This window comes from Fistularia commersonii, chromosome 21 (assembly GCF_037954325.1).
Source record: "Fistularia commersonii isolate RoL2024-O1a breed Wild chromosome 21, RoL_Fcom_v1.0, whole genome shotgun sequence".
Lineage (NCBI taxonomy): Eukaryota > Metazoa > Chordata > Actinopteri > Syngnathiformes > Fistulariidae > Fistularia > Fistularia commersonii.
Window position 1 is genome coordinate 492152 of NC_141304.1, and position 20035 is coordinate 512186.

The 20035-nt window shown below is 53.3% G+C and overlaps 1 protein-coding gene across 5 annotated transcripts; it reads right to left on the reverse strand.

Moving 5' to 3' along the window:
- Positions 1-834: 834 nt before the first annotated feature.
- slc38a3b (solute carrier family 38 member 3b) lies at positions 835-16528 on the reverse strand. Of its 5 annotated transcripts, none has more exons than XM_086168567.1 (17): positions 16504-16528; positions 12708-12885; positions 12427-12447; positions 12257-12338; positions 12061-12176; positions 9615-9688; positions 9364-9456; positions 8746-8827; positions 6545-6627; positions 5853-5911; positions 5500-5661; positions 4338-4417; positions 4154-4254; positions 3459-3583; positions 3246-3390; positions 2078-2181; positions 835-1981 (listed from the first exon to the last, which is right to left on the reverse strand). In XM_086168567.1, the coding sequence occupies exons 2-17, from the start codon at positions 12809-12811 to the stop codon at positions 1877-1879; spliced, it is 1536 nt and encodes a 511-aa protein (XP_086024693.1). In that variant the 5' UTR covers positions 12812-12885; positions 16504-16528; the 3' UTR covers positions 835-1876. The 5 variants fall into 5 exon arrangements, with proteins under 5 accessions (XP_086024693.1, XP_086024690.1, XP_086024691.1 ...); XM_086168564.1 differs by lacking the exon at positions 16504-16528 and adding an exon at positions 16154-16306; XM_086168565.1 differs by lacking the exon at positions 16504-16528 and adding an exon at positions 14647-14777.
- Between the last annotated feature and the right edge of the window lie 3507 nt (positions 16529-20035).

The window sequence follows — 20035 nt, forward strand, 5'->3', positions numbered from 1 at the left end:
ATGTCAAGAAAACGTCAGGAGAATGTCAGGAGAACTGCAGGAGAACTTCAAGAGAACATCAGGACAACATCAGGAGAACGTCAGAACATCAGCAGAACGTTGGGGGAATGTCAGAACTGCAGGAAAACATCAAGAGAACATCGGGACAACGTCAAGAGAACGTCAGGAGAACATAAGGAGAATGTCAGGGGAACATCAGAACATCAGGAGAACTTCAGGAGAACATAAGCAGAACATCAGAACATCAAAAGAGCGTCAGGAGAACATCGGGGGAACATCATGAGAACATGAAAAGAAAATCAGGAGACCATCAGGAGAATGTTGGGAAAACATCGAGAGAACATCAGGAGAACGTGAAGAGAACGTCAGGAGCACATGGAGAGGAAGGTCAACCCTGGGGGTCAGAGGCTGTGGAGGGTGAAGGAAGGAACCGAACATCAGTGAGGAACACGGGGGACGAGAACGTCCCCAGAAGGTCCACGTCCAGGTACACAACCCTTCCCGGTTCAACCCCTCCATCACCCCTGACCACCAGGAGGCGGCAGAGAGAAGATCTCCGTGAAGACCTCGTGTCACGGTGGTGTGGTTTCATTGGCGAAGGAGGCGCAGAGGGAGGTTCAGGACTCCAGGTCCTCCTGGGGTTCGCTTGCACCAACAGGTCAGCACTGAAGATCCAGGACGACCGTCGCTCAGGAGCCGAAGGTCAAGGACGATCCGAGCTCGACGGTCTCTGACCTTCGACCCGGAGGCGGAAGACGACCGTGACCTCTCGGTCCTCCTGAAGGTTCGGTGTAGAAGGTGGTCCGAGGGAGAGGAACGAAGAACCAGGAGACGTTTTAAAAAGCTCTACAACGGTTTATTGCCAAACTAGAACCAACCCTGCTATTTACACTTTACAGTCTACTGGAGGTCCGGATACAAAAGCTCCACGTTTATTTACATCATTTGGAGACCCGTGTCTTCTTCACCCTTTGGCCACAAACTCATCGCCCTCCTTCAGGAGGCCTCGTGGTTTCCCACAATTCCAATCTTTTGACGGCTTTCCGGTGAGTCTGGGGTCAAAGGTGTCCGAGGCAGAAGGTACGAGGGCGAGCAAACATCTCGCAGAAGCCAAGGCGGACCCTGGGAGGCAGATCGGAAGGCGCCGCCTGTAAGGTACGACTTGTTTGGAGAAGGAACCGCGTGCAGATCCACCAAACCAAAAACCGTCCCCCGTTTGGACATTGATCTAAGGAGTAGCGACCGAAGCGCAGGTCACCACCGCTGGACCGTTACTCTGCTCGGACCGAGAAGACGAGGTGAAGCTGAAGGAGAACCGGGAGGGGGAAAAAAACGAGCGTCGCTAAGAGACGGGCGGAACCGGTCTGAAGAACGGATCCGCCATCAAGCGGTTTAAGTTCTCCCGTCTCCGGAGAAGATCCCATCTGCTCAGACTCTGTCCGAGGCGCCCGTGAGGCTCGGGGTCTAGGATCTCTGTGTTGTAGGACACGTATTCATAAAAAGTAGTTAAATATAATCCACCTAAAATAAAAACAGTTAAAGCAGGTCTATAAATACAAGCTTCTGCTCCAGATGTTGGAAGGCACCGGAGATGCGGATCCGCAACTTGGCGGATGTGGAAACGACTTCTGCGCCTTCTCGGCCGACCGAAGCTACCGGCCCTCGTGAAGAATCCGATTACCTAAAATTACCGAACATTCTGATCACATCAATGTTAATCTACTGTCAGATATTTATTACAGTGTAATGAGCGGCGGCGTGACTCCGGTGGTCGAACGCGGCCGAGTTCTCCCGCACCGAGTTCCGCCGAGATGATTGCCCTCCCGCACCCCTGACCCCGACCCACCCCTTCGAACCCCTCGCTCCGCCCGGAGGTCTAGTGGCCTCCCCCGACGTGGCCGCTCCCCATCGTCCAGTCGATGATGATGAAGCTCAGGCTCATCACCATGAAGGAGACGCCCAGGGCGGCGAAGCAGGCGGCCTGAGGAGGTTAGAGACATACAAGAGGGCTGAACATCCGGGACTCGGGAGGCCGGACCGGGTTGGAGACCGCAGGGTACGAGGCGGGAGGACTCACCAGGATCTTCGGGACGGAGTTCATGGGCTCGTCGTCTTTGGGAACGATGCGGATGTAGAAGATGGCGGGGAAGATGAAAATGAGGCAGGGAGCAGAGGTGGCTCCTGCAAAGAAGAGAGGGAACGTTTACCGTCAAAGCTCCTGTTTGCGGTCTATCTAGATGCCAGGTGTACTGCATGCATACTGGACACATACAGCAAGACAATACATGTCATCGTTGTTGTGCAGTCTGTTCTCATCAACCCTTCTATTTTCCAGGTTCCTCAGGGAACAGTCTGATGGGGTTTCTGAGACGGGAGAAGGTCCCGGCTACTTCCTGACTGCGACTAGTAGGGTTTTGTTTTTAGCAACTAGTTCCATGTTTGTTAAGTTTAATGACATTAATGGCAAACGGCTGGAAGGTGCAACATCTTTGAAAAGGTGAAGTAACTTCCTGTCATGGAGTCTCCGTGACCGTGGACGTACTGTATGGTCAGCGTCCCAGCGGTCCTGTTTGTCCGACCGGCCGCTGCTTTGAAAGTGTCCTTGGCCCTCCCCTCACTCCCACCTTCGACCCCTGACACCGGCTGGGGATAATATTGACTCAGGCTCCAGTTTGTCCACGTGTCGATAAAAGTAGGTCACGCTTGCTTTCAACTTTCCCGGTGTCAGACATAAAGGCGCTCCATGCCTCACGTGCACCTCTTCTCCGCCCTCTTCATTGCTCTGGACCATTGACCCAAAGTACATAAAAACATCCGCCTTCTTCATCTCCGCTCCCTGTAGCCTCAAGGTACCACTTGGGTGTCTGTCTTGCTGTGGCTAACCTTCATTCCAGAGCATACCTGCACCTCTCCTCCTCCTCCACCTGCTCCCTGGTCTCACGACAGATCACAATGTCATCCGCAAACATCATCACAGAAACATGATTCCTGTCTAACCTCATCCGTTAGCCTGTCCATCACCACTGCAAACAAGAAGGGGGTCAGAAGTGATCCCAGACGTAGTTCCGCCTCCATCTTGAGCCCCTCTGTCACACCTACAGCACACCTCGCTGCCGTCTCGCAACTGGCATACATGTCTTGCACCAGATTTGCTTGCAAGCCACTCCAGATTATCATAGTTCCTCTCTCGAGACTGTTCTAGAAGCGGCCACGGGATCACACGCCCTTTGCAGGAGAATACGCACCGATGATGCCGAAGATGCCCAGGATGTTGGGGGCGAAGATGACAAGCATGTTGATTAAGGTGAGCAGGACAATTGCGATGGCCACGTGACGCAGCCAGCTAAAGGCCTTGGTGGGGAACAACATCTGCTGGATGGCCCTGCGCACCTGAGGAACCACAGGGAAGCTTCTTAGAAGAGACAGTCACACAGTCTTGGGGAAATGAAGGAACTTACCGGAAACAGGACGATGGGGACGGTGAGCGTGACGGCGGTGAGGACGGCCACGCGAACGCACAGGATTAGCGTGTCGTAGGGATCGATGCGGCTGTAGGTGTGCAGCAGTTCCGGTTCCACTTGGCCTGTCCAACACACCCATCAGAGGTTCATCAATGCAGCTCAATCAGGTGATCAGCCACAGCTGCTGCTGCTGCTGCTGTTGTGACACACAAAGGCCACCGGAGGGCGCTCCGACCCAGGGATTTGCAGGCTGCCTCACGCCACACCTGAGCTGGATTAGTCTACACTCCATTTTCCTTGAATTTTTTGTTGTTGAGAACCAAACAAAGTAAAATAAGACCATTGAACAAATGGTCATGGACAGATGGTGTGACCTTCATCCACGTCTATGTCCTGATGACCAATAGCGTTTACGAGTACAGGAGAGCTGAGAGCAAAATCAAATGTTTGTTGAGGTTTGCATGGAGCGAATACTAGCTCTTCCCTGTCCCGGTACCACAACGTCTTAAGGTCTTCTTGGCTCTCGGTCCAGCACGGGTACCAACGTTCGACCTTCAACGTGTTTTCTTTGCAGCATTTCAGAGTTCAACTGTACAAAATATCTTTCCCCCCTTCTGTCGCATCTGATTTGACCCTGAAGGTTCTCACTCCTCAGTCACAAGAGTGTGAAGAACCAGAGCCGCCGGTCTCACCGTAAAAGGTCAGGTAGCCGAAGAGAGCAGCCAGGAAGTACATGCTGTACATGACAAAGATGGAAATGTTGGAAACCTTCTGCATCTTCTTCTTTGTCGGGCTGCAGAGAGACAAAGAGGTCCATGAGAACATTGTGTCCTCCTGTATACTTTGAGACTCTGCAGGCAGGAGAGAAGAACTCACTTGCGGAGCTCAGTGTAGATGGGCAGCACCTCGGGGTGGCAGACGAAGGCAAAAGCCAGGATGGGGATGGTGTACGCCGTCTGTGAGGAAGAACATGGACACTTAACTGCCGCATTCTTAAAGTTAATGGACATGGAGACACTTGGTTCTCCTGTTAAAGGCATCTTCAGTTCTGAGGGACCAGAGAGTTCTCACACAGGAGGGGTCGCAGGCCTTCGCCCTCCAAAATGGTCCTGGAGGTCATATGGGTTGGTGAACAACCTGGCCTGGAGGTCACGCCTGATTGTTAGTCAACCAGGGGAGGGGCCACAGACTGCTCTGTCATTGGCCGATGGGGGCGTAGTCCCGCTCCTCCCCCCGTGGTCCCAGATTCTTTGACTCCTCAGTCAAACCACATGTCTGGAAACCATGTGGCACCTTCTGTCCTCTAACTGTCCTGTCCTGACACCTGGACCTCAGTCCGGTGTCAGATGAAGGTCCGGGGCGGTTTCCACCAATTCAATGCTCTTCAAGAACCCGAAACCGAGAGGCTCGGGACGACAGCTGAGTCGCCGCAGGAACAAGGGCCCTCGTCAACTCCCTCCACCCACCTATCTCCACCACCTGACACTGCCCATACCCACCCTCCTCCAACTACCCGCCCTCTAGTGTACCATCCCCTCCTCACAGCACCTCCCCTCTATTGTCCATTCCACCCACCAACTCCTCCAGCTACACAAGCACCCTCTAGCCTACCGCTTCCCCACGTCTGGTCACAGAAAACACTGTCTGAAGTTGTACTCTCTGCTAAATTCAGCTCCATCCTTCAGGATTGGGGTGGAAACTTCAACCGCAGGTGGGCAAAGAGCCCTCCCACCTCCGTTCCACCTCCGCCAGCAACATTCTGCCTTCTTTCCAGGAGGAGAAATAAAACCTGCCGCCTTGGTTTTAGTTCAATTCTCTCTGTCTGTCTTTGCTTTTCCCGCAGTTTCCTGTGAAAATGTGACGTTCTTTACCGAGCCATGTTCTTCCCATCTACGTTCTCTCCTGCAGGTCAGGAAGTCCACGGTCACCGGGTTTGGGCGGGTTCTCGAATAAAGCCGAGCCTCGAGGGGCCACATAGAAGGACAGAGTGGGGGTTTCCGGAAAAGGGTCAGGCCATCGGTCGGCTGTATGGACCCACCTGGGAGTTGATGGTGAACATGCGTGGGGCGCAGTGGGACTCGGTGTCCTCCAGAAGGAGGCCGGCGCTGTGATCGGACACGTTGGGACCCGGGACGGCGACGGTTCCGTTGGCTGAGAACTCCTGGAACGGGCAGGGGATCTGAAACTTCTTATAGATGACCTGCAGCAAGAGACAACATGGGAGTCTGCGAGAAGTCACCAAGAACCGAGTTCCGCGGATTGACCAGGTCACGTTTCGCTCGACCTCTTGATAGAAGTGAAACCGTCCCGTCAGTCCGTCGGAAGCTCGGACGGCCACGAGAGCAAACCGAACTCCCTGAAATTGACGCCGAAACAGAAAGAGGTCCTTACCGCCGTGAGGAAGAACACCATGCAGCTGAGAGAGAATCCGCTGGTGTAGCCCAGGTACCCTGAGGAGCAACCGACGACAGAACTCAGAATCACGTCTCAGTTTGTACTCTTGACTCTTTCGCGTTACGGATCTCAAGCAGAAGCTCGAACCGCGTCTCTGTTTCTTCTCACTGAAGTGATTCTAGGACCTGCTTTACATTGGCTCGACTTGGGGTCTTGTTTCTTGGCGACTCCGAGCTCAGATTAGGGTTTGGTCCCTCTTGAAGTCATCAATAATTGGCATTGGGTGAGAGTTAATAAACACATGTATCCATGTCTGCTGCCAGAAGCCAAATGAGAAGCACTTGACCAGGAATACATTGTATTTTATATACACATATATATCTATATCATATCTAGATCTATATTAATCTTGTCTTACTGTCTAACATCTTGTCAAACGTCTTTGACTTTAATATTTGGCTCGTTCTAATAATGGAAGTCTGCAAAACTGTGCTTGGACACCCCAGACTGACGAGCCTCGGGCACTGCTTTGTCAAGAACCACCGTCTCCTGGGTGTATGACTTCTTGGAATCCGGATGGAGCGCCGAAGAAAAGACGGAGACCGACACCGGGTAACGGATGTTTAGGAATAAAAGCTCTCCCGGTTCCATTTCAGGGGATTGGGTCCGAATTTAAAGCAGCGACTCACCGAGGTGCTTCATCAGGGCCAGGGGCAGGATGACGCTGGCGGACACCAGGATGACCAGGTAGTTTCCATTTAAGTACCACAGGCTGCAGGGGGAAGAGTCCGGTTTACTTTGGTGAGCGAGACATTTCTGACAGCAGCTCACAGACAGACAAAAATAGAAGTGGACAGAAAACCGGAGGTGCAGTTTGGGAGCGCATGTGGCTGCGAGTCCGATAAATCAAGAACATCTCAAAATAGTGTGAGAGAACTTTGAATCCACAGCGAGCTGCCGAAATTCCAAAGGCGCTGTTTTCACGAGCGACCTGGTGGGAAAGTCTTTGGTCACGAGGCTGCGGAAATATGTGTTTGCTTGTGTTGCCGCTGCCGGCTGGACTCTTACGTAACTGACGGCTGTGACAGCGGGCAGATGGAGCTTCTGCAGACTCCCATTCCCGGCGCCGACCGGCCCGGTCTGATCCGAGTCTCGGCCCGGTCTGATCCGAGTCTCGGCCCGGTCTGAAACCGTCATTGGTAGGGTACGGTCTGAGTATCATCCTGGTCTGGTCTACATGCCGGCCTCTGCTGGCACAAGCGCCGGCTCACTCCAAGTACCTATCCGGACCGGTACAAATACTGGCCTGGTCTGAACCGCTATGGGTCTGGCCTGGTCTAAGTACCAGCTGGGTCTGATCCATGTACCAGCCCAAGCGGGTGCAGGTACTGGTCTGTTCTGAAACAAGTCCCGTCTTGGTCCGAAACCAGTATCGGTATGACCTGGTCTTATTACCGTCCTGGTTTGAAACCAGTATTGGTATGGTCCAGCCTAAGTACGTGGCCACACTTGTCCAGGTACCGGCCCGATCCAATACAAGTACAAGGCCGGTCTGGTCCAGGTATCAGGTCAGGTCAGGTCTGCGTTCTGGCCGGATCCGTGGTGACCAAATTTGAGGAACAGACTTTGTACACAGCACAACAAATACAACTTCAGAACTCTCCTATGTCCAGTCAAGACAAGGACTGTAGAATCTGAACTGCTGAAGACCAGTTTGTAGAAAATGGTCTTTGTGACCAAGAAGGCTGCTGCTGATGATGACCCACAAGAAGTGTACTGACTGTTTGTGTGTGTTTGTGTTTCCCTCGAAAGCAGAGAGAGCGAAAGCATCACAACAGGTCATGTCCTTCGGACATTGGGTCAGTAGGTTATTTTAGACGATCGGCTTTCTAACAAGTCTTCGGTTTTCGGAGCTGTTTTTAAATCTCAGTCACTTGAGACAAGTTCAGCTCCCGCAGGCCTCTGGACTCGGACTGGACAACCTGCAAGTTTCTGACCAAACAACATGCAGGGACCTTCATGTTTTTCACTCAGAGACCCATTCAGAGACCGCCCGCAAGTTGTCGAGTCCAAGACCGGCGGCCTGCAGGTCGTCCAGCCAGTCGCCGGATCACATCTGTTTCTCCAAATAGGTAAATGAGTTTAAGGACATCTTGAGTCGAGGGTGCCGGCTTGTCAACGGCACATCTCCGAACTCTATTTAAAAAGCCAGCGATAAAACGTCCCGGTCCCCCCGCCCTCGCCTCCGCACCACGGCTGTCAGCAGCCAGAGGCCCGCGGAGTGGAAATGAACAGAATGTGTCCCGGCTGACGGCTGACACTGACCCGTCCTCGTACTCGGCCTCAGAATTTGGCACTCGGGTCTCACCACCTGCTGCTGTCATTTGTTGAATGTGTCTGGGGGGCGGAGGCGGGGGGTAATAGGTGGTTTTGATTGTAGCTAGGGCCAACGCACCCGGATAATAAACACGCTCAAACAGAGTTCTGGGCCGGTTCCAGGGCGAGGAGCCGGCTGAAGGGCGGCCGGGAACAGGAACGCACTCGTCCTAACTTATCGCAAAAAGCGAGGTGACGCTAACAGTGAGGGACCGCGAAGCGACAGGACCTCCTACCGAGTTGTTTTTAGCTTTCAACGGCGGCCCCGTCTGAGACCTTATGCAGCGAGTGGCATGACCGTGACGTGGAAGCAGGCCGCCGCCGACCCCCTCGGCGGCGGCGGCGGCGGCGCTGGCGGGGAGCGGGGAGGGGGTTGCATAGCTGACAAATACCGAAACACGGCCCCCTTGTTGCTCGGCAGTGGCGGGCCGGATTCCCTTCACGCCCCCGCTCCGAATCAATGAATGGCACGATTTGAAGAGCGCTCGCGTGACCTCCGGCGTGATATACTCACTCCGAGTTGGGATCGGCCTTCAGGAACGCCTGGATGACCAGCGGTAACTCGGACTTGACGATGTAGAGGTAGCTGGACATGGCTGCGACAGAGCAGAGTCACACTTTCACAAAACACCATCATTAAATTCAAACTGGAATGTGTATTCACCGGCGGAGGAGGTTGGGGAGTTTCCATCTGGTGCTCCGACCTCACCTCACAGGCTACACACTTAATGCTACAATGCTATGCTAAATTTAAAATGCACACTTTATGTCTAAACTCCATTTATGGCCGGAGTGAACGCGGCTCCTCTTTTTAAAAAGGCTTACAACCGCCGGTGACTTTGTCAGATTCGCCGCTCGGCCCGTTCTGTTGGCGGGGAGGTGAGATTTGGAACGGGGAACGTTTAACCTGCTGACAGACGCTGACAGAACGCCGACCTCCGCGACCCCGCGACCCCCGGGGGCGTGAGCTATTTGGTCTGACATTTGACATCCGGGACGAAGCGCCGCCGATGTTTTGAGAAGCTACGTCACGTCGAAGGCGTCCGCGGTGACCCGAGGAGAGGACCGGACCCAAAACACCAAATTTGGCAACTTTCACCCATCAGGTTCAGGGGTCGGAGTCGTTCCTCACCTCCGATGTTCTGCAGGGTGATGGCGATGCCGGCGGCCATCTTTCCAGGAGTCCCGAAGGCCCGGAACCCGAGCTGCTCGTACGCACGGATTCCTGAAAGGAGAAACACCTTCATTCATTCATCTGCTGATCTTTCTGTCTCTCTAACAACGTCCGGGTGTCTTCTACACCCTCGTATTTCCAGAGGCAAATGAAGACGAACAAACTCAGATGTACTTGTGAGTATCTTCTGAGCGGGTGGCCGGGCTTACCCACGATCCCAGAGGATTTGAGCAGCAGGTGAATGGAGTAGGAGGACAGGGCCGCTACCGCCGTGAGGAGGAACCTGGGAAAGTAGATGAAAAGAAAGCTCGGAAATGAAGTTATCTTCCGCGAGGCCTCCAGAGATCAGAAGGTGCAGATTGACAGAAGCCTCCTGGAAAGCAAAGGTTGGGATTTTGTTTCCAAAAGCACATTGTCTTGGACACCTGGGAGGTCCTGTTCCTGCAGCCGCAGGAGGTCCTGAGCTTGAAAACAAGCATGTGGACCTTCCGGCCCTGTGAACAGGAGATGGAGGCCAGCGGTCACGCCGAAGAATGGAAGTTTCTCATAACCTCCTCCGGAGGCTCTGAAGCTCCAGGCTTTCTCCTCCGGATTCCTCTGGGTCAGAAGGTGATCCCACACCGACCCCTTTCCCAGGCCTTTCCTGAAGACCCCGGAACCACAACCGGTGGGCAGAGAGACGGAGGCTGAACTCTGAGATTCCACTGAACTTTGCATCACAAAAGCTCTGCAAGGCTTGCAGCCTCCCTAAATCCACAGATTAGCAATTGTTTTACTGGACTACTCTGCTTTGTCAGGACGAGAACCGGAGTCCGAGCTCCTGCTGGAGCGAGCCGGTGTCCGCCTGAACGGAGACCGACGGCCTGAGCGAGAACCTCCAGTTAACACCGAACCCCTAGAAACACCCGGGAGAGTCCAAATCAGGAAGGAAACGACTGTCTCTGAGGTGTTTGGACAAAATGTCCCTTCGTAGGGAGGCGGGAGGTCGTCTACGTTTGGCCCCCGAGGTATCCACCGTCGGGACCAACGTGTCACCAGATAGTTTGAGCTAATTATGGAAAAGCTTCATCCCGAAGCCGAGGCGGAAAACCTCGGGCGGCTCGTCGAGGCCGACGGCTCCGAGTGTTTTCCGGGGCGACTTCGGATTTAAACCTCGAATCGCCCGAACATTCACGGCTTTAAATCCCCGCAGGAGACTCCCGATCGATCGGAACTGTGACTTCCTGTCTTCCCGGTCGACGCTAAGACCACCGAACAACAGCTGCGCAAACAAAGACCCTCCAGACCGAGATAAAACTAGAGTTGACGAAGATACGCAGAGAATCCCATGCATCTGAGTAAACAGGATCTCCTCCAGGATTAAATGACCCACTGATGGACGGTCCGACTGACACTGGAAGGCGGTAGCATCAGTAAAAGGCTGGAGTTCTGAGTGAGTGGCGTCCTGCCTGGAGCTGATCTGGGATCTGGAGCGTTGAGTATTTTGGGCGGACGCCTTTAGGGGAGGAACGGAGGGAAAGAAGCATGAGAGCAGATGAGGTTTTCCGTTACCGATTCTAAAAGCACTACTCTTGCTCTTAATAGACCATGAGCGCTTGTTACGTAAAAATATCTCTGCGTGTGGAGTCTCCATGTTGTCCCTGTGTCTGCGTGGGGTTCCTCCTGGTTCTCCGGTTCCTCCGACAGTCCAAACACATGCAGGAGGTTCACCGGAGACCCTAAATTGTCCAGACGTGTGAAAGGTCGGATGTCTCGTTCCTCTACGACCTGTTCACCTGGGTCGCCTTCTGCAAGGACGGTGCCGCGGTGACGGAGCCCATCTTTGGCGGGGAGACAAACAGGGTGGAGGCGACTAGCCTGGTGCCACGGTTTGAGGACAACAACCTCACCGTCAACACGGACAAGATGACGGAGATGATAGTGGACACGAGGAAGGTGAGGAGACCTCATCGGCCACTGTTCATCCACGAGTTTACAGTTTTGAATACCTGGGTGTCCACAAATACCTGGGAGGACCTCACCTGGTGAACCCGAGACCCTCGGTAACTTCTACGGCTGCACCACCGTGAGCTACAGCAGCACCGCGGCCTTGGACTCTGCGGCGATCCCAAACGATTACCGCAGAGAAGATCTCCAGAACCCCACCGCCTTCTCAGCAGAGCACCTAGGGTCACAGAGCCTACAGGCGAGGTGTCTCCATCAATGAGGACCACAGCCGACACAGACTGCTACACTTGTACCCTCTGAAGAAGTCATCGGGAGTTTACCGACACCGACAGCCGCAGGACAATCAGCCGCACGCCAATGTTTACATTTGAAGTTGTGTATGTTTCTGTGCAACATGGCAAAGAACGAGCCAACGGTCCAACCCTACATGTGGTCCTGTGACGGGCCGGCCCAGGGTGAACCCGCCTCTGGGTAGCCGGGTTGGGTCCAGGCTACGGTGAAGGAATGGATGAGGACTTAACAATCCCTGTTTAACAAGTAAAACCATCTACCAATAAAGCTGATTCTACTTCAAATACCTGGAAACGCAGTATTTTGTTTGAGCGACTGTACTTTGACTTGGAATAATGAAATCCGGAGCCCGATTCGGCTCAGTTGTGTTCTTTTCCCCTAAGCAGGTGCAAACTATGCTGCTGCGTTTGTACTCACCAGAAGAGGAGGATGCCGGTGTTGGCCATGGCGTAGGCCAGTCCCAGGATCCCGCTCCCCATGATGGCATTCCCCAGGTTGAAGACCGACATGCCGAAGGAGGTTTTCCCTTCAAACTAGGGGGTGACAGCAGTTCACTTCAGACTTCTGCTTTCAGACACGAGTGTGAAGTTGGATCCCCCGGCGGGTCACCTACGTCGGTGAATGTGATTGGTTTCTTTCCGTTTCCGCTCAGCAGAAACTCCTCATTTTCCAAGCCTCCGTCGGGGTCCTCGAACCTGAAGGACAAGGTTTGGGCTGTTAATTGACGGGTTGGTGAAGCGGCGCCGAAGCTCTTTCTCGAGTCGACGGTCGGATCTGCCGTACCTTAACGTCCGAGTGCCGTTTCTGCACACGGATCCACCCGGGAATGCAGGCAGGCACACAAAAAACAGGTTAGCATGCATTGAAAAACAAACCCAAAATGCCAGAAATCAGACAAGCCAATGTCAGCTGACACACCGAGTACTTCGGTCCTGACGGAGTACTCGAGTACTCGACTCATAAACGCTCACAAATAACGCAGGAAGTAGTTTTCGCACCGCAAACGGACGGACATGCTGCCGTTCAAATATTACTGGAAGAGGAGGAATGAGAAGGACACTCACTGATCGTCTTCCATCAAGGTCTTCATCGGGACGCCCGCCTCGTTCCCCAGCTCGTGGCTCTTCCCGTTGGATAAGATGTTCATCTCGGACTGAGAGGGTTCCATTGCGGCCGACGGCGTTGATTCTCGTGTGTCGTCAGTGAAGCCGATGATTTTGGGTCATTCGCCGCCTTCGGTGTCTGGACGTGGAGAGAGGACATGAGTGGGCGGACTCACACCGAGCGCTCCTTCACCTCACCAAAAGAAAACAGTGTCCCGCCGGCAACTGTAAAAACCGACTTGGACTTTTCCTGCGTCAGATTCAGGCCACGAGGATAAAGGACCTTAAGACATACAGTGTACATGTCCTGGTGGAGGTGGTGTCCTTTGGCCCAGGGGTTATAGCAGCACTAACGGTGGTTCTTTACCACGCAAGAACCGCAGGAACCGAACCGAAGCAAAGAAACATTAGTTAGCGCCAAACCCGGAAGCCGGAAGCTGAGCAATCAGCCCTGAAAGAGGAGAGTCCACATCCAGATTCTGAAGAGCCAGGCTGGTAGCCAGCATTAAAGAAAAGGAAAACAGAAAGGGTCCGAGTTCGGAGCCTTGGGGGACACCAAACTCCCACCGAGCTGTGGAGAAGGTGGAGCTTCAATCACCCCGAAAAGGTTTTGTTGCGCTTACGGACCCCCAGAGTGGACCCACCCAAAGCGGACAGATACCAAGAAAGCAAAGCCACGTGAGGAGCGGAAACCAATACCATCCACCGCCTACAGGGGGTGTCGCGGCCCTTTGGGCTCCCCTGATTTGCAGAAAGTGCGGCGAAGTGCAGCTGAGGCAGCCGGAGCTCAGCGGCAGAGCCGGAGTTAAATATGCAGGGATGAAATGTGAGATACGAGCTGAGGGGGTGAAGGTTCAGGACAGAACGTTCTACTGGTCTTTTACGGTCGACACGTCGGCGTGAGAAGGGAGGAGCAGCCCAGGAGGGAACCATCCAAAGTCACCGGGCCGAAGAGAGGCCCCGGTAGCGGGGCGGAGCGGGTCATCGCTTGACACCGGGCGCCAAACGGTCAATCGGGTGGACAATCGAGGAACCGCACCGTGTTCATGCTTCACCTGGACAAGTTTGATTTGCCGGTTTGAAGGAACTCTTCCTCTTTTTCCAGCTTCTTCCAGGCTCCACCTCTCCTAGTTTGCGGCATTTCCTGACCCTCATGAGGTGTTGAACATTGCCCCCCCACGCCCAGTTCCAGTGTTGACACGTTGACTTTCAGCTTCAGCCGACCGGGACCCGTCAGATATTGGACGCCGAGCCCAAAAAAAGGAAAAAGAGCGGCGGGAACCAGATCTCCTCGCTCTGTAGAACGTCGGTCCTCGGCCGGGCAAACAAGTCCCGGAGGCCCGAAGGTCCAAGGTCTATTTGAGTTGTTTCTTTTCCATTCCTGTTTGCTCAGTGCTTTGTGTGGTTAATGTCACACACCCCCAGATTCCCAGAGATGCACCAACGTTTCCCCCACGTTGCACAACTCCGCTGGCGATAACCACGGGACCCTGTTAGAAAAACGCTTATTACCACGGAATATCACGCTAACGTATAATTAGCCCTTAATTACACACCACAAGCGACCGGCGTCTCAGATTAGCGGGCATTAGTGCTCCTCGGGTTCCCACACCGGCGTTCATTGGACCCAATGGCAAGGCATACCTCAAGGTACCTCAAGGTACCCGATGGCGAGGCATACCTCCAGGTACCTCGAGGTACCCAATGGCGAGGCATACCTCGAGGTACCTTGAGGTACCCTGAGGTATGCCTCGCCATTGGGTTCACTGGTGTTTGAGCCAAACGCCCCCCCTCTTGCCCCAGGACACTTCCTGTTGCGACATCGGTCTGATAACGACGGAGGGACCGAGCAGATACCCCAGAGGGAAAGGTCTTTGGAGGGTTTATGAACCCCAGACACCTTGGCGGTATCTCAACGGGCGATGCGTATCTTCTGGAACTTGGTCTTGGTCCAGAGAGCCAACGGCTGCCGTCTCGGGTCGGGTTCTCTCACGGGTTCCTGATGCGGCAGTGACAGCGTCCACCGGGCTCTAGCGTCCTGTCACTGGGGATCTCCACAGGGTTGAAGGAGGGAGAAGCTCCACTCCTTCCGGCACGTGGAGCAGCTTCTGTTACATAAGACCTCCATGAATGTCACATCTGACAGATACAGGCAGGTGTATGTGTGTGTGTGCGTGTGTGTGCGTTCCATCCAATCACGGTGCTTCTCCAGGGCTCGGACTCGAACCTCCTCCTGGATGGAAACCAGAGAAGAGAAGAGTCCTGTTCCTATGTAACATCTCCACCTCCAGAACGGTTTCCACCGATTTTAAATGTTGATAAAAAAATCCTCCGATCGGCCGATTTGATCGATTGTCAGAACGGGAAGATCGAGGAGCAGGATTCTTCACTGAGGGAAACGAATCGGGCTTGGCTTCTTCTAAACATCTCAAAACTAAAGGCCGCAAGAACGCCCGCTGACCCCCGGCAGCCTGGAGGTCACGACAGTGATGGAACATCAAGATGGGAAATCAAAAGCGACTCCGCGGTTCTGCCGGCAACGCAGAAGCCGAGCGGAGAACCTGCAGAGCCTCCAGAACCTGGTGCTCATCCTCCCACCAGAGCAGGGATTTACACGCCCGTTCGGACCTTCTGAGCTTCAGGACCAGGAGGCCAGAAGACCTCGCTCAGTAGAACAAACACATTTCCCACGTGTCCGGGGTTTAGGAGGCCGGGCTCAGCTGTCACCTGGACAAATCCAGCTCCCGTTTTATTAATAACTCATTCGCACGGATTCCTAACGGGATCCATCCCATAATACCAGCCCGACCTCCACAGGAGAGCTTCACACAGAAGGAACCGTCGTGAACTTCAGCCCGACCTTCTCGCGACCAGAAACATCCAAACAACGGAAACACACACACAAACACACACACACTCGATAAGAATAACCTGCAGCGACTGACAGGAGGACACAGCTGACACACACACACACACACACACACACACACACACACACACACACACACACACACACACACACACACACGGTGTAGGCCGGGGTCGGGGACCTGGTCTCTGCTGCTTATCTGGATCCATAAAGGTCTCTGCTGGTCTGGAGGCCAAAGTCAAAACCGCGACCCGACAAACAAGCCGAGCTGGGGTCGGCGAAGGGTTATTGATCACCGATCGGTTTGAGGTGATTGATCGGTGACTGGAAAATAACTAATCACACGTCGGGAAAGTGGATTTTTGAGCGTGGTCGCCCACGCAGGACTTTCCGTGGAGCTCTGAGGTCACGTGGGTTAGGAGAGCGAGATGAACGGGTGAATGACGTCACCCCGCGTCAACAAACACGCGTGGAGCGGCTGTCCGTCACCGAGACGCGCGGTCACGTGGTCGCGGGTTCGGTCCGGTCCGGGTCTTACCGTGGGGGGGTCCGGTCTCGTCCCCCTGCGAGTTAAATCCCCGTGCGGCGCGGAGGTGTGGGGTCTCCCGCTCCTGCGTGGACGCGCTGCGTGTCGAATACACTCGGGGGTCCACGCCGCTGCGAGACGCGCGCTCTGAGAAGTGCTCGTGCATTGTGCCGCGCGGAGGAGCCGGGCCGTGGGGGGTCGCCGTGGGTCCGCCTCCCGACTCCCCTCCCCCCGCAGGTGGGCGCGCCGAGCGTGGATCCCGTGCCGTGACGTCATCGTGAAACCAAACGACGAAACCAGGAGGAGCGGATCGGCCCCCCGAGACCCCCAGAATCTGGACCTGCACCCGGACCCGGACCCACCTACTAAAGGACCACTGCTTCTGAAGTACTGCCGGTCCTTAAGTACTACTGCTTCTGAAGTATTCCTGGTCCCAAAGTACTGCTGGTCCTAAAGTACTACTGCTCACGAAGTACTCCTGGTCCTGAAGTACTGCTGCTTCTGAAGTATTCCTGGTCCTGAAGTACTGCCGGTCCTGAAGTACTACTGCTTCCGACGTACTCCTGGTCCTGAAGTACTAAAGGTCCTGAAGCACTGCCGGTCGTGAAGTACTACTGGTCCTGAAGTACTGCTGCTTCCGAAGTACTGTCGGCCCTGAAGTACAACTGCTTCTGAAGTACTACTGCCTCTGAAGTACTCCTGGTCCTGAAGTACTACTGCTTCTGAAGTACTGCTGGTCCTGAAGTACTACTGCCTGTGAAGTACTACTCCTTCTGAAGTACTACTGCTTCTGAAGTACTGCTGGTCCTGAAGTACTACTGCCTGTAAAGTACTACTCCTGAAGTACTACTGCTTCTGAAGTACTGCTGGTCCTGAAGTACTGCTGGTCCATAAGTACTGCTGGTCCTGAAGTACTGCTTCTGAAGTACTGCTCAGACCAGGCGAGGACCTTCTCCCCCAGCTGTCCTCGGTGGTTTCAGGTCTCCTGCGTCTCCTCTTCCCTGCTGAGGAAGAACCCTGGATGATGTAAGAAGCGGTTTCACATTATTCTTATGGTAACTAACACTTCTCAACCCCCCCTCCACACACACACACACACACACACACACACACACACACACACACACACACACACACACTGAGAGGGATACTGGATCTAGGGTGGGGGTCCACATATCAGCAGGAGGGTAAAATAGTTGGTCTTCATGGAACGGAGGTGAAGGGGTTCAGACAGCACAGGGCTGTGTGGAGTCCCCATGTTCTCCCCATGGGGTTCCTCAAGGTTCTCCGAGTTCCTCCCAGGGTCCAAACGCATGCCTGAGGTTCAACGTAGACCCTGACATGTAGAGGAGAGGGGGAAGGGCGGTTCGTTCGGACTCCAACGCAAGACGAGAGTTCGAAAGGTATTTCACGGTGGTTTCGGCATCAAGCGGACAGTCGACTGGAGCAGAGTGAGTCTGAACCAGGAGGTTCTGGAAGGAACCCCATCACCGGCACAAAGGGGGGGCGACAAAGACAGAACAAGACGAACCATCAAGGCCTGTTGGTATCTGCTGAAAAGGAGGCAGTCGTCGTATGCCCTGAGGGACTCCCTGAGGGCAGGACAAGCCAAGTACACCACCGCTTAAGGTGCAGAAATACATGTGGAAAAATCGGAATAACGTGAAAAAGTTCCATGTTTTGGATCATTCAGTTCACAAAGTGAAACCCTTCATAGATTTGTTACACAAAGAGGGAAACGTTTCAAGCCTTTATTTCTTGTCAGGGGTACAAAGAGATAGAAGACTATCAGCAAGAAGGAAAGGCAAGGTGGACAAGACAGTGGTGAGAGCAGCCATGATGTGTGGACGAGAAGCTGTTCCAAGGACCAGAAGACAGGAGGCAGAGCTGGAGGTCGCAGAGATGAAGATGTTGAGGTTCTCCTTGGGAGTGACCAGGATGGAGAAGATCAGGAAGGAGTCCATCAGAGGGACGGCACATGGTAGATGTTTTGGAGACGGAGATGGTTGGGTCATGGACAGAGGAGGGAGAGTGGATCTATTGGTAGACGGATGCTGGCATTGGAGGTCTAGAAGAACAAAGAGAAGATGGATGGACGTCATGAGAGAGGGTTAGATGGAGATATTGGATTCGCCGTGGCGACCCCTGAAGGGGAAAGACCAAAGGAGAAGACTTCTTGACCTCTTGAGGATTATGGCTTACAGATGATAGACACCAAAATTCAGGGTCTCACCCAAAAAGAATATTGTGAAGAAGTTGTGAATATTGTGAAGACTGCTGGCTGGACAGATGTCCTCAAGACAGTCATGGACAGCTTCCAAAGGAGGGGAAGCCACGAGTGCTCACTGCTGAAGAAGACGGTTGTTCTCAAGAGTAGTGGACGCAAGAACATCCAAAGGGAGTGGAAGGAGAAGGTGTGGTCGGTAAAGGTGCACCAGCAAGAGGGACGACCGCTGCCTCCAGAGGATCGTCTGGGGAACTCCAATGAAGAATTCGGAGGAGCTTCTCAAGAAGTGGACGGAGGCTGGAGTTGCAGGAACATCTCAGAGCAGCGGTCGGGAACCTACAACTCCTCTGGTGACGACGGACTGGAACAGATTATAAAATACTAATACTTCTTCATAATACCGTGTCATTTTAAAGTAAACAGAAATTAGTTTTGAGGATGAATTTCACGGTCGGGAACCAATGGATTGGAAAGGTGAAGAAGTTGATTTTATCAGATAGCCAACTAGTTTATCCACTTCTACCCTTGTAACGGATGGCGAGAAGATGACAATTATGTTCATTCGAGGCTACGTGGACGGAAAAATTTGCATTTGGATCTGCGGTACCTCCAATATGCTATGATAGAACTGAAACGGTCAAATCCATGCAGCACCAGAGGTCGCATTAAAACTAAGACATATTATACATTAAAAATACTACATGGCTCTCAATGAAATATATTTAGAAATATTAGTTTTTTCAAAGACCAGTGTTACCTTCCTGGTGTCGGGAACCTCTTACCTCGCCTGTGGAGGAAAACAACTGCACTGCTGCTCGCCGGTCCAAAGTAGTTCCTGCGTGTCCTTAGGAGGTTTGAAGTTGGTGTGATTTATCTTCTGGGTCACCAGGTGCCGTCGGTCCACCGTGTCTTCTGGAGTCCACGGTCGGCTTCCTCCATTTTCCTACAGGACTCGGCACCCGCTGAAGGTACAGAACGGTCGGACGGCCGAGGCGTTCCTGCGCTCGATTGGGCCGAACCGAAGCCTCGAGAGAAAACCAGGAAAACCCAGAATGGAGTTCGCAGAAGTGAACTTACTTTACATCGGCTTGACACTTTAAAGTTTCCTTTATGGACTGATGCTGGGGTGAACTACCCTTCTCCATCCAAGCCTGCTCTCTGCATCCATCCATCTTCTGGAGTCTTCCTCTAGACCTCCAATCCCAGCTGGTCGATCAATATATTCACCAGACTGAGGAACATTCCTGCACTGAATTCTGGTTTTCACTCTCTGTAAGCCATCAACATTTCAGTACATAAAGACCTGAACCTATAAATAGGGGTTTTCTCTCTGAAATGAGACCAAAAATGTTTTTACATCTTTCACGATATTCTAATGTTTTGAGATGTTTCAGAAAACGATGTATTCTAGAAGTGTTGAGCCACAGGACTGCAACCTGCAGCATCAGAAACAATGGAATTTTACAAAGATTTTGCTCCCTATCTTTGAGGACAACTTTCCTCCCAGTGGATCTCCAGGTTGGAGGAGCTGAACAAGGTCCGGTCGTCTTCTCGAGACAGTTCAGGTTTAAAGAGCTGCTCTTGAAACATCAGCGGGGAGGTCCGGATCACCGGTGGGTTCTTTCCTCCGAAACCCTTAGCGACCGCAGCACGTCTCTGCTCCGACT